Source organism: Thermobia domestica, chromosome 7 (assembly GCF_964235325.1).
Source record: "Thermobia domestica chromosome 7, izTheDome1.hap1.1, whole genome shotgun sequence".
NCBI classification, from domain to species: Eukaryota; Metazoa; Arthropoda; class Insecta; order Zygentoma; family Lepismatidae; genus Thermobia; species Thermobia domestica.
Window position 1 is genome coordinate 64,973,859 of NC_137460.1, and position 15,810 is coordinate 64,989,668.

Below are 15,810 nucleotides of genomic sequence, written 5' to 3' on the forward strand. Positions count from 1 at the left end.
GTCTGAAGAGGTAATCATACAGCACATTTTTTCAGGTTTACTAAAAAAATTATTTAGGCATTTAGACTAATTCACATCATTTTCTTCACCTCAGTTGGATCTAATGGTTAGTACAAAAGTCGTCCAGAAAATAAAGAACGTTTTGGCGTGGTTAAATAAAAACAAAAGATATTAGCACAAAACTTTATATACAAAGCTACATTACCCTACTCTACTTTTCTATGTAATTGCCATAGTTGTCAAGACATTTGTTACAACATGGGACTAGTTTTTCAATGCTGATGTTATGCTAATCTGCTGACAAAGATATGAGCCAGGCTGTCACTGCTTGCTTGACTTCCTCATCGTTTGCGAGCTGTTCTCCAGACAAAAGTTCTATAAGTTTCGGAAATAAGTGAAACGTTGGTATTCCTGAATTTTTTCTTAGATTTTTTCCTTCCGTAACAAAACAAGCCAGACAATACCTATAAAACGCTTTTATATTAGATATTTAAGTAATAATTGTTTACATTTCATATATTGTATAAATTTGAGTGTCCAGCAATTTTGACATCATAAACTGCGCAGCCAAATTTCTAATCGACAAAAAAGTTTTGGAAACGGTTATTCAAAAAGCTCTGCAAACAGTTATTCACTAAAATTTAGAAAGTGGGGTTGAATTGTGCTCTTGTTTAACAATAATTTCTTCTTGCAATATTTCCTGCCCACTATCACTTCTGTGCTTAGGCCCTATGCTTTCACGATAATCTCTCTCATTCCTGTAATCTTTCTAATCCCTGTAATTATTTTATATCTTTGCGAGTGATTCTTAGCATATAACGTTTAATACTTTATTGTGTAATTCGCAGACGATGAATATGTGGTTTTGTCAATAATCTGTATGTCACTTTGATGTATATATATGTATATCCCTTTGATCTGTATGTCGAAACAGGCAAAATGTTCACTTTTCTTTCTTGTTTTTTTCTTTTCTTTTTTTCTTTTTCTTCTTTTTTGCTTTCTTCACATTGGCTTTTTATGTTTTAGAGACGTTTCCATTTCACTTTTTAGTATACATACACTCTTAACCTTAATACGCACGTGCTTTTAATTTTCTCTTGAATGTTGGTATGCACGCATTATCCTGTCACAGGTAGATAATAGATATAGCCATGGGCGGCGATTAGGGGGGGCAAAGGGGGCAGTTGCCCTCGCACTTTTTTTAAGTAACCCATTAATGTATATAGTTTCATTTAGAAAAGTAAAGTTTTTGTATGTATTTACTGGTTCATAGAAAAAAATGGTGCCATATATTTGCCGTTCAGTGAGTATGTATTTATTGTCTTCCCGTGGAGTAAAGAAAACTACAGGAATTGCGTTTTAATTGCCACAGATTATAAACCCAAAATTAACCCATTGGAGCACAACAATTTCAGCATACATTCACTTCTTACAAGGGCTCCATATATTAGTCAGCCGGTTTGAAACTAATTCAGAGAGCATTTCACGGAAAAAAAAAGACTTTCACAAGTTATTTTTTAATTGCACAAAAATTGCCAGTTCCTAAAATGTCTTTTCTTCTTTCTAAAGAAGGGGAAAAAGCGTAATAAGAAACAATTTCTATCTTTTCCATTGTTTTGTAGTGCAATATATGAGTGAAGTTGTGTGTTAGGGGTGTACGAGTGTATATAAAATTAAATTTAGTGAATTCAATATAATTCTAGGTTTTAGTGTTATTTTGTATAATTGAAGTATGGAGTGATTTTAAGTATTGTTGTGTTTTGATGTGCTCCCTGAGAGTGAAAACTGTACCTAATGGCAACGAACATGTTTCGGAAAGTTGCAAAAGAAAAATATTTCTTTAAATGTCGTAGCATATGCTTGTAGTATTTACTGTCTTCCATTTTCTAAGAGTAATAACATACATTTAATAGCATGTGTGGAATTAAAAATTAAGTTGTTCATTAATCCCTGTTTCAATATGACTTTTGCGAAACAAGCATCATTATTTATTACTATGATTAATATTATCCTTTCTATTTATTTGTTTTGCAAATTTGTTATTCAGTAATGAGATCACACAGTTTTCCAGACAGAATTTTAAGATGTTCATGAGCAAGGAATCAAATCTCTTCTTACACTTTTGTTGTTTAAGAGTACAAAGGGCTACTACCTACTGGCGTTGCTCTTGCTCTTGTCAATTTATTTAATAAAATATGAAATACTATATACGGTATTTTAACTGAAAAAGATAGTATCCTTTGTCAAACAAAATTTAGAAACAAGCAGGAAAACTAACATTTATATGCAAATATTCAGATCATATCTTGCCCCCCCCCCCCACTTTTAACGTCCAACCGCCGCCACTGGATATAGGTATTCACTTCTCCTAATTCCGTATTTTCAATTTATATCCTTGATTTTCTGTGAAGTTATAGAAGATAATTTTTTGTATTTTTCATATTCATTTTGAATCCGATTTCCTTGGCTTTCAACATAAGCTTTTCTACACTTTCTTACGAAAAGAAGACGGTTTAGATGTTCCCCTATATATACACACCCTTAGATAGCTTGTTAAACTTTTGCTTATCCATATTTAAACAATTTAACAATTACTTCGGAATTCGTTTACATAGGGTCTACGTTATCTACACATATATAATACTGAAGGTTTAACGCTTTTTTTAAAATTTTTTTTTCAAGTGAGTAATCTGCTTATTTAGTCTTCACTCAAAGTACCAACAACTGTAGTATGTGGCTTCAAATAATTACGAGCTGCAATTTGCTTAGGTAAAAAGTGCCTCGACCGTGCTGACTTGTCGGTTCCCGTGAGTTTTCCATAGCCAATCAGTAACTTGATGGGTAGCCATTGGGAAAACCAAATGGTATTCTTCAGTGCGAAGTCCATCCGTTCTCATGACAACAATTGTGGAGCTGTTTGAATGCAAGATCACAAAAGCCAGCAAGAAAAGCAATGAAAACCACAATGTGCTGACTACATTGCCAATTTAAGCCTCTCGGGGAAATCATGCCAGAAGTTAGTTTGGATTATAGGATTGCAAGATTAAGTACGCACACATACATTTGAACGGTCTAATAAATATGCAGTATTCGGTTCCCGTCATAGTTTTATGATCAGTACGCAATGTATAAGGATAAAAATAAGAACATACAGTGCAATCATATCTTATGACACGTAGCAGTATGAGCACTTCCCACTGGCCTAGTGGCTAGCGCGTGTGCATGTAGTGAACGGGAGTCCGGTGGGAGAGCAGTACAATTTAACCCATTACAGTAGTTTGGATTCCATTTTAAAAGGTAGGTCCACATCTCACAAGCTTCGATGCTTAAACGTGACGCTAAACTTGAACGATATGACAAATGAGTGTGATAAATCTTTGTTTAATAAGTTTGGTATTCTCTGCATGATAATAAGCGGAAAATCTAATTATTTGTGTAGAACGAATGTGTATTTGTGAAATATATAAAATTCATGTTATATCTCCGCACAACACATTATTGGTAAATTATTAAGTTCAAAACTTCACAGTGACACATTTACCTTATCAAAGTTTGAACATCTTACAGAAAACAATAGTAAAGTTTACAATAGGGTATAACAGCAAAATCTTAAATGTTTCTTTTTGGGAGGATAAGTTGACTGGATATTATCCTTGCGGAAGATAATCATTACATCTTCTTCTCTGAGTTCTGACCTTTGCTTCTCACATGTAAAAAATTATTTGATATTTTTATGTTATAAATCAGACATAACTGAAACATTGTTCCACAATATCATTACCTGGTTTAGTTTTTGGAGAAGTTTCCAGACATTCACCTGATGAAATACCTGGTAAAGCGATAGACATTATCGTATATATGGATTTCCTTTGAGCCCTCTCTCCCTCACACTTTATTGCACTGAATTTTCTAACACCATGATTTAGATGCATTTGTTACTCGTGTGCTTAATTTGTAGAGCATAATCGAAGGACTTTAAACTAAAGATGATTTCATTTGAAGCTGTTTCACCTATTATAGATGCAATATACAGCTTACCACAATGATTTTGTAACTGAGATGGAACTGGATATTTATAATTACGTCTCACATTAGTTCTCCTTCCACCAAGCAGAAGACAAATATTGATGGATCTGTCAAACATCGTAAAAGAAAGGCCGGAAGAAATAGAGTGGTTCACGTTTGTAGTTACATGAGAGCTGTAACTACATAAAGTAACATTGGACATATGACACGGAGCTTTTATTTCATAACATCAAAAAGCACATTTATACCTGTATCGCTCCTATTTTCTCATATTGTCCACATGTTGTCGCAATTGCAGTATTTCCGTCGAATTTCTCGACTAAACAGTGCTTGAAACTTTTTTAAAATAACTTATGGGCACGAAACGAAGTAGTAGAAAGAGGTAAAAAAATGGATTATTGATCAAATGCAAATACGCTTCGCAAAAACGAACAAATATGATCTTAGTGGTTTTATACAACTGAATTCTAGTTTCTCACGAGATAATAGAGAGTATTCCGTCCCAAGCGTTTTCTATCATTCTATAAAAATATGTACCAGGCATTATCATCTTATTTTATTGCAAGCAGTGATGAAAATTTTCCGGAAAATTTTCCAATTCATAAAAACATACTCCACTTATTCCTACACCGTTGTGTAGCCGTGATGTGAGGTGGAAAATTTCCTTCTATATTTTCCCGGAAAATTTTCCGTTCTAAACAAATTGTTAAAAAATGAAAGATAGTTTACAGAATCTGAAAATGTTCATGGCTCAGACAATTTTCAGTATTATGTAGGAACAAGGGAAACAATTTTTCATGAATCGAAATATTTTCTGTCTTCTATGGAAACCCCAACAATGTTAGGTAAACCGTACAAATTATTCAAATCTTCATTATTAATTCTCGGCATTCCCCATTCCCATGCGCCTTGGTCCCGATTAGTCACCTTAGGATTTTATTTTCAAATATTTTCAGCTTGTGTTCTTCCACTAAAGTAAGCGGTCATGTTTCGCAACCACAAAGTGCAACATGCATAGTTATCATTTTACATATTTCAAGGATCAAATTCCTCAACAGAATTGGCGAAGGCAAAAGAATAGGACTAAATAATAACAAGAATTCCTTGCTTTCAGGCGGCATTTAAATTCTTCGTGGACATGGCTTTTGTTTGTTAATGTTGATACTAGATATTTGAAACTGTTCACTTTGTCGAATGTATTATCTGATATTTTATGTATCCATAGTTTACAGTATTACGATCACGGCAAATATATAAACAATTATTAAAAAAAAAAATATGTTTAGCATTAATTGTTCATAATGTTTGAAAATGAATAGGAATATGATTATAGTAACACTAGCGCATGTAAACTTAAATAAATATATGTGAAAATAGAGAAGAACATATTCGTCTGTTCATATTTTCTAAACATTGGGGAGCGCAGCCGAGTTTGTGCATATGCGTTTCATATTGAAGCCGCTGCTTTTAGAGGCTATGAGTCACTACTGGTGTCTTGTATATTTTAAAACAAAACTATACAACATATCCTGAAATATCTATCTATCTATCTATCTATCTATCTATCTATCTATCTATCTATCTATCTATCTATCTATCTATCTATCTATCTATAGATAGATAGATAGATAGATAGATAGATAGATAGATAGATAGATAGATAGATAGATAGATAGATAGATAGATAGATAGATAGATAGATAGATAGATAGATAGATAGATAGATAGATAGATATAAAGCTGACATTAGAAACTACTTATATTTGACGCTAATTGTATTTTGAAAATAGGATATGTAATCCTATAAGGTAGGATCTATTTCTCATTCCGTTTCATGTTATCCTTCTGTCACGGTTCGCCACTAATAAAGGATAAATATATTTTCGAATACTAATACTATTACACAATATCGTATTTTAGAATACTTTAGAAACAATAGCAATACCGAATATGTTACCTTTCAGCAGAAACTATAATAAAAAGTAGTAGTAATTTTATTTTTAAAAACTCTCCTTGAACTCCGAAATACGTTCTTCTAATTGAATAAATCTACTATATACCTATATGAAAATATTTTAAAAAGTTTCGATAGCGCTTTTAGTAAAGCCTGTTTGGGAATAGCCTCTAGAGACACGTAACGTGATTTATGTCTCATCAATGTTCGCGATAAGTTACCGCTATCAGATAATCCACGCCTCTTGATTCAAGTGTACCGTAAGTAGGACAAATACATCAATCATGGAGAGCAGTAAAATGTCACCTAAAAACTCATTTCAGTTTGTTTTATGTGTGTGAGTTGTACCAGACGAGACACAAAAGAAACGTGTACAAAATGATATCAGGTTGTTTCTCAATTTACTTAATTTCAATTGTAAGTATTATTAGAAAATAATCACTATTTTTAAAGCATGCTCTGGAATGGCGTATTTTCTAATGTTTACAGAAAAGAAATAATTCTACAGATTTGATATAAATGTATTGTTTAATACTCTATTATATATTTGTTTATACTTTTACTATTTGTTATGAAGATTGTTTTCGAGTGAAACCTTTTGAAATATTAATTCTGGTGATAGTGAGTAATACATTATTGTAAAAGCATTGAAGCATATCTCCAACAGGAATAGTGTAATTCAAGTGACCGCCTCATTTTATTTATAAGTATTTATTTTGTGGAAGAACAACTCCAACTTCCATTATTTTTCTTAGTTGGTTATGATACATGGGCTTTAAAGAATCAATATACCCGGTGTGTGTGTGTGTGTGTGTGTGTGTTGACAAATGTGTCGTTTAATATTAAAAACAGCTCAAACCAACATCTTTTTTTTAAGACTTCCAAAGAATGCTATATACGTATATACGTATATAAATATCGGAAGTGTTATAAAACAGATTCTATATATCTGTCTATCAGAGCTTCTGCTGATAAGTATTGGAGCTAAAAACGGTCAGAGCTAGCAACAAGTGCTTTTTTGGTATTCTATAATGCGTGGATTCAATACCTCAAAAATTTAATCTTGTTCTATCTTCTTCCTTAACTGTCTATTCAAAATGGAAATGGTACAATGTATAAATTCTGGTTACAACACTGATCAAAATATAGCGAAAAGTGGTGATTTTTTTTTTAATTCAGCGTGACAATAATTAATTCCGTCTAAAACCAGAAGTGGTAGAAATCTACTACAAATGCTTATTTTAATATGCATTTCATATAACCAAGACAGCCAAAGATTAATGGGAACAGGCACCACCTTCGACCTTGTTCCTCTATTAAAATCGGAAAAGGATATATATATATATATATATATATATATATATATATATACTACTTCCGGTTTCAATATTGAATCAATTAGCTGGTATTCTACCGCAGTTTTACAACGTGACTTAGACTTCCAAACTATATGTATAAAAGCAGGAAGTCTCACAGAACGGCTGTGTCTGTCTGAGGATAGATATCAGATCAAAAACAGTAAAATATATCGAGAAGCGTTTTTTTTTTTTTAATCGATTGAACATCCAAAGAGTAGGTTTATCTCACATGTTCAGTCTTATCTGATTTTATGCCACAGTTTATATAATATTATATATATATATATATATATATATATATATATATATATATATATATATATATATATATATATATATATATAATATAATATATATATAATATAATAATAATAATATAATATATATATAAACCCATTTATAAGCACCCGTCATTGCTGGGTTTTAATTCAGAATTTGGATAAAACAGATAGGAAGAAAACTGTCCTTATTCCATTGCCCGCGTATTTATCCTCTGCTGTTACTTAAACCCACATAACTAAATGCAATGTTGATTGTTGCATACAGGCAAGACGTTCTTAAAAACCGAGAGAAACAAGCATACCTTTTAAACCCCCTGCATCCTCCGAACTGAAAATCGAAAAACGACTTCTATGCTATTAGATCTGGTGAAGATCTATCTGTGTCAGAGACGGAGTAGCTCAATGGAAACTTGACTCACGACCCAATGACCCACCGTAACCCACTCTGACCCACCACTCACCAAAATCAACCATTATCAACTCTGATCCATGATCCACGTCCTCCACTCCACCGACTAAAGAGTTTAAACTAGTAATAAAATAAAACTGTGAAATTATCACTAATCGGAGTTTAAATTTGTACGGTCAATCGCTCAAGCACCGCTTTGTTACAATACTGATAGATCTGACCCTTACGATATACAATGGTAAAGTGTTTGTCATACCATGAATTCCAATTTAATTATCATAATGTGGTTATTTCCTTGTTGAATTAAAGATACTTTTCAGTGGAAAATAGAAGGAAACTTGAAAGTCAAATCAAGGTAAAATAGACCAACGTAAAGGAAACAAAATGAAATTCGACTGTGAATAGAAAGCTAAGTATTAGATCCTATTGCTACTATTAGAGTTACAATTATCAATATCCAAAAGTGCCTAAAGTTTTTTCTCACCTAGATATACTCGTCTCAGGTAAGTAAATAGATATAAACGAAAAGGAAGAAAATGAAGGCCTTGAAAGTAAAACGTAAACAAACGCACCGGTGTTCGGAAGACGGTGTCTGTCTACAATGCACTGAGCAGAGTGAGTCGGTGGGTCAGAGTGGTCATGTCCTGTTGACCCACGGCCCACTGACCCACTCTATATCTGATCTGTTTATAAAATTTGGGGTTTTAAGCTGAATCCATTCTATGCGAAAAGATGATGACAGACACATACATACAAAAACACATGCACATTTTATTATTATTAAATATAAAATGCAGTATTAAATTATTTACAAATAATAAAACAGAAGCATTGATACAATATTTTTGTTTATATTCCAGGAGCAAACCGACACCTGTGACTACGGATACTATGAACTCTCAAAGGTATGTATTTCAACATATTATCATATTACAATTATATTACATAATATTAGGTTGAAGTCCGTTCAACATTTCACGCCATTAATTACGCATGAATTAGATGCATTGTTGTTGAAGTTACAGACATGAAACAGTTGTGTTTTGACTCACTACACGGATTTAATAGGCTCTTCCATGATTCGCCTTCAAGAGACTCAAGCTACCTACTTCTCTTAAGCATGAAAAGTTAATGTTAAAGCAAACCAAGTACTGAGACACAAGCAAAATTTATATCACGAAACCTCTTAGAAATCTTGAGCGATCAGAAACTCTAAGTGTAGTAAATCTTCTTGCTTACATAATACACGAGTTACGTCAAGTAGCAGCTACGTAACACCCGAAAATCATAACTACTGGCGCGTATGAACATGTATTGTATACTTTTGTGTATAAAATATTATAAAAGACGTTTGTATAACTTGTATAATTTTTATACGATGAATATTTTTTCAACACCCGCTAATTCACAAAAGTAGAATCACGTGAGGTGACGAAATAGAAATAAGACATAGCCTTTCTTTGGATATCCCCCGTCTGCTACACCGATAGACAGATTCAACAATGATGAAGTAGCGATCTTGAAAATATATCGAATTCAGTCTAATCATACAGAAGTAAACTACATGATGTAATTGTATTCTTCAAGGCAGAAGGGCATAATATAGTCGCAATTCATGAGCAAGGATTACAGAGAGAACTTTCAGCCATATGCTACAGCCGGCCCGCGGGCCGGTTGCGGCTCACTGAATCCTTTCATTCGGCCCGCCTGATCCCTTATTGGAAATGTATTTCTTACGTAACCTCTTAAACTGAATTGATCTTTCCCTGAATAACTGATATCCACCTTTAAAATATCATTTGCGTTGGAACATCGAATTTACCACTGAATATTAAGAATTCAAAACATGAAGGATCAAGTTTCCCACTAAAATAGTAACTATATTTTTGTGCGTTTCTTTAGTAAATAAGTATTTTGGTTACCGTTGTAGCAATTTTCCTGTTCCTGGAATTTACTGTGCAATGAACAAGTTTCTTTGTTTTGGCTGTTCAGTTCTTGTGAAAATGTAATATATTTTCTCCTACGGCCCCCGACTCTAGTAAGGCGTTTGTGATTGGCTTATCCTCTGTTCCAACTTGCACATGCCTGTTATAAGTGATGTCTGCGTGCACGACTGCTGCAGAGGGTTTAAAGGTCTTACCGAACGACGTACACGATGAGAACGGTCAAAGCGGCAAACGACCTTGCTGAACACGTGAATCATGTGATTAGTGGAGGGTGGAGATTATGATTTCTGAACTGTCTATTGAGTTCTCTAAAGTTTAAACATCAGCACCTGAAGAAATTGACTCATCACATAGTTTACACTTGGCGAGCGCTTTGATTGCAGTCGATACGTTTTCACGCTCGCTACTCCAGCATGATTGAAAGACGACGTTTATAGGTTTTGTGGATGGGCAATGTTCAATTAACAATTTGTCTCTCCCTCGTTTTATCGTCTCTGGTAGCATAGCAGAGGATGGAAAAAACTATTCCTCGTACTTTTATATCCGAGTATGTACTGCTGAATGATGTTTTACTCTTATCACACTTAAGTAATTTAGAAAATTAACTTACGTAAAACTACGTAATGTAAAGATTTACGGGACACAACGTAAGTCGGGGAAATGCTATATAGAAAGTGTACGGGAAATAGGGACGAATATTAAAGTGCTATAAAACTAATATAAAATATATTTTTAAAAAATTATAAACACATTGAATAACTTCTCCCATTTATGTATACATACACATTAGGTAATTTTCTCACATGTATGCATGAAAAATTGTATCTGGCATATGACTACCCAAGGCTGCACGGCAATGAGCAATGCATTCATTGAAATTTGCGATGGCGCGTTCACAAACATCTGGTGTGATGCCGTTACTAACCCTCTTAATTTCATCCTTTAGTTGTTGTATTGTCCGTGGTTTGTTGACGTACACTTTCGATTTCACAACTCCCCACAAAAAAAAAAAAAAAAAAAAAAATCACAAGGGGTAAGATCGCATGATCTGGCAGGCCATTCCTGATTTCCTCACAAAGAGATAATTTTTTGAGGAAACTTTTCATTCAGCAGAACACGGTCTTCCAGTTTGTTTAACATTTGACACTACTGTTCCCGTGGTCTCAAACTTCACGACCAACTTCCGAACTGATGATTCAGTAGGAACAACATTGCGTCCAAGTGTCACACGCAAATCTCGAACGGTTGCCGTGGGACTTCCCTTGATTTTGTAATAACTTTTAATCACTTGGATGCGTTGCTTTGTTGTCAAACGTTCCATGCCAAAATAAACACCAACCAACAATGCTCACCACACAGGCTACTAATCTGAAGGATAGAGGATAACAAACATGGTAAAACCACGGCTGCCAACTGTCATATGACAAAACGGTGCGAAATTCACATTCGTCCTTATTTCCCGGGCATCCTCTAGTATACAAGAATATTAAAAACTCAGACCATTGAATTCTGAGGGAAAGTTTCAAATTTCTTAAAAGAAGGGAACCCCTTTTAAACTATCTGAGAAGTGGTTAAACATTAATATCTTCATTGAAACAAACGAAACATTAAATAGTAAACACCGGGGAAAGTTACTGAATATTAACTTGATTCTGCAAGATAATACACAAGTTCATGCTGTACATGTAATTTGCAAAGATAACAGTCGTAATGTCGTTTACGCATACTTTCAAACGAAATCCTATTCTCTAAGATTAGATCTCTTATTTTCTTTAGTATCTTCTAATACCAAAATCTGTTTGAAAATAAGAACGTGTGGAATATGATACGACGACGCTTGTTGTAGTATAACGACCATCGTCCAGCTCTACAAGTCCTGCAGTGAGTGTGGATATCTCCAAACGGATATTCAAATCTTTACGACCAACCACTGCCTTGCCCGAGTTGATATCATGTGCCTCCTTACGATATTAATCTGAGTGTTGTATATTTTAAACACCTCGTATAACATATTAGGGATGTTTCACTGGCGCCATTAATGTTGACCACGAGAGGAGACGATATGAAGAATATAGTTTTCTAGTCTCGCTTAGTAATTTTTTTTAGAATTCTCGCAGTATCTTGATTCTTGGAGGATTCTTTGTTGCCATGATTTTAGGAAAACTTCTCTCATCTCTATTGTTTTGTAAATTTATGCCCTGAATTTTTCTTAAGTTTGTCCGGAAGTTATTAGAATCCTTCCATGTCACGAAGTGTTAACGAAGAATGTACAAATATAACAACATTCAAATCATATTTATTATTGTAATATATTATGCAATGATTTAAACGTTAATAAATCTTCATTATGTTTACGCAATCATTTGATCAATTTATAGTTTTTATACTATGAATCATGCAATACTAAAACAGCGTTTGAAAATTAAAACTTAGGTAGACTACTGTTGGCCACAAGGCTCGAGAAATTTATTGTCTCGTCTCGAATTTGAATATCTAATTTTCATCCCATTTTTAAGACGAACGAGAAATTCCTAGGCATCATGGTAGGATCAATAATAGACAACCTTTTTGTTTTCTAACTTTGGGCCAAATAATGAATTTCAATGGTTCTTAAATGAGTTTCCACTATTTATTTCATTAATTGTATGATTATTGTCAAAAATAAGTAGTTTTTATAGAATTTTTTAAACTGAGGAAAGTGATTAAAATTTCTGAGAGCGAAGATCATCAAATATTTGTAGAATAAGCAAGCACAACAATTTGTTTTCGTTGCCTAAACTGGGAAAATCGGAAATTTTGGTGGAATGTTATGATATAGATAAATAACAGTTGTTAATTATACATTAAAAAGACTCATTCGTTCATATTATGCATTTATACCTTATTAACAACATCAAATTAACTGTTTAGAACCCATGAACCTTACGACAATTTCAATTAAAATGGTGCTGAACACCTGACCAAAATTACAAAATAATAATTTCTTGTATACAGCCAGATGCATGGAAATAATTCAATCTACAGGTTGTGTGCTATTCATACATCTGCTTGTTTTGACACGTTGTGGCACGTATGTGGAGGAAAACAACAGATAACTTGATTGCTATCCGTGATAAATGAATGTCAAAATAACCCACTCTTAGAGGGAAAAATGATGAGTATTAAATATTAATTTTTTCAGATTGTTTTATCTCTCTTTCTCGAAAACATGATATATTTATGCCTGTAAAGTACATCATCCGCTTTCTGCACAAATGAAAACATCTGTAATTTACGAGCCGAATCAAATTTGTATCCTCTTAGTTTTATTTCATCATTGATCTCTCTCTCTCTCCACTGTCCAATGTTTGCATATTAAAATGAATTCATAGGGAACAAAAATCTGTGCTACAACACTGTAAAAACGAAAACATCACAAGCAAGTATAATAATCAAACTTACTTTGTGGTCTATATCTATCATAACAATAATGTTGGAGCGTGTCCATGCTTAGTACAGATTTTGGTTAACAATTTCTTCTATTATGAGGGCTGTATGCCAGGCACACTTGAGGTCCTAACAGGAACTGATACAATTTAGTACAAGACAAATATATTGAATCTTAATTATGAGGAATAAAATACTGAATATTAGATTAGCTTACATTCCAATCTGGTGATGCGCATCCTGTGTAATTTTGTTGGTATATGTTTAAGTGTAAGGAAACGATAATAGAAGTATGACTCAGACCTTGCAAGTCCTATGAATCATAATCAAGTAAGTGGAAAATTGCACTCATAATACACTCTTAAGATGTGTTCGATGTTCTCAATGTTGTCTTTGTCACAGATACAGAAACAAACTGTATTTTGTTACCTTCTCTACCCGTATCAATCACCTGATTATCTTCTTCAGCCTAAAGAGCAGGTTTTGTCTCTATTTTACGGGAAAACAGCATTATTTCCCTGACTCGGTAAATGACCGGACATCGGCTTTCTTCCTAGTTAATATTGTGTATATGAAGAAATTGTGTGTGTGTGTGTGTGTGTGTTTGTCTGTGTTTTCTTGTTGGAAAGAGCTTGTGTGACTGACTTACAGTACTAGTGAACGACAACGATTTATTATAAAATTCAAAGTGGCAATACTTTATAAATCACAATAATCAAATTTCCACAAAATGCTTTTTAATGTATTAGGCACAATCAACATGGTTTACGAATACTAACTGGCGGAAATGACAACGTTTCTTTGTACAAAGAAGTATAGGAAAGTTATGCAATAGACTGTATTTTTACAGTTTAAAATTTCACCCCAGAATTATACATTCCTTCAGTCTTCGAAATCACTGTTCAAACCTTGCAATGTCGGAAATATGAATACACTCATTATTTCAAGCCCAAGCCCTTAGGAGACCATCATGACTCATAAAATAGCTTCTTTTCAATTGGTTCACAGGCCCGTATTTAGGTAAGTGCTATTCTGTGTTCAAGCACAGGGAGGCAGAATTTAGGGGGCGGCAAAATTTTGGATTTTTTAAAAAGATTCACAATAAAGTAATATTTAAAGCTAGCAATCCGCAGAGTCCTGCACAAACCCGAGAAAATATGATAATGTGGTTAATTCTCTCTAATTACAGTAGTTATTAATTAGCTAGCTTATCTATTTCTTTTAAAAAAGTCATCCTCTCCCACCCCCATCCCAAGGGTGAGGATGAACATTATGAAAACATAGCGACTTCGAAAACTATGAATTAAACTCAGCGACTTCGAAAACTATGAATTCAACACTAATATCTGCCGTTTTCGATTACTTTTAAAATCTCGCCTTCTCCCTGGGGAGTGAAATACGACCGTGAAGTTGAACTGAATTAAAATTGTCACTATTCATCTCAGCGACTCTAAAAACTATGAACTGAATTAGTAGTTTTCGATTATTTTTAAAATGCTCCCGTGTTATTCTTATGGGAACTTTGTACCCCTTATCTCGCAAGGAATGGACATGAAAGTGTCATCCGGACATCCGAATCAAACATTGTCCATTTGATAAACATAACAAAGATATGACCATGCACCAAAAATTAGGTGCCATGGACAACGGAGGAAGTCCCTGGGGCCCACTAATCCTGTTAGTATAAAGAAAATCGTACACACGCAGTGAAATAGTTATTGTATCAACATTGTTCACTGGAAAGTCATGATTTGTGGTTCATTCTCTTCAGCATGAAACAAGTTTTCCAGAGGTGCTGTGTATTGGCGCCCATAACGTACCTGAACAGGGAAAATTGGGAGAATGTCGGGAAAATTCCCTCTGGAAATCCTTTCCTTCAACTTTGTACTCCTCTCGAGTGGCCTCGGGTAAAAGCACTCAATCCAAATGTATCTTGAAAAAGACTATAAGGGATAAGAAATGACTGTACCAAGTTTTGTATTGATAGACGGAATAGATATGAGGGAAAAGTTTGTATACCAATACACTTTTACCCCATACCTATGTTTTTCACAATGGATGAGTGGTTACGCTCGTTCCCTTGTAATCAAGGGACCCCGGATTCGATTCCCGCTGAGGACACAAATGGTTCGGATCCCAAGTTAAGCTATAGGTTCCGTCCTTAGTACGTCATCATCCCATGGAAGGCAATGGCTAACTACCATGGGTTCACCTTGAACAGAGAGAGCTTCGAGTCAAACACCTACCTTCGGGCAGAACATCACATTATAATCATCATTAAGAGAATTAGGCAATTTAAATTAGGTTGTAACTTTTGTAACTTGTAATACTTAACTTCCACACAACAAAAAGTGGTATGTTTGCAAAATCACGGCTTGTTTCCTTGTTTGAGACATAAGTTTCTGCGGAA

The 15,810-nt window shown here is 34.0% G+C and overlaps 2 protein-coding genes across 3 annotated transcripts in view; one reads left to right on the forward strand and one right to left on the reverse strand.

Annotated features, from left to right (window-relative positions):
- LOC145690173 (phosrestin-2-like) overlaps positions 1–15,810 on the forward strand; it is a 624,883-nt gene that overhangs the window by 331,757 nt on the left and 277,316 nt on the right. Inside the window, exon 2 of the mRNA XM_081764804.1 lies at positions 8,889–8,933. Coding sequence (XP_081620930.1) covers positions 8,889–8,933 — 45 coding nt within the window. The remainder of the gene's footprint in view (positions 1–8,888; positions 8,934–15,810) is intronic.
- Positions 1–15,810, reverse strand: part of LOC145690174 (uncharacterized) — a 345,250-nt gene that overhangs the window by 8,749 nt on the left and 320,691 nt on the right. The window lies entirely within an intron of this gene.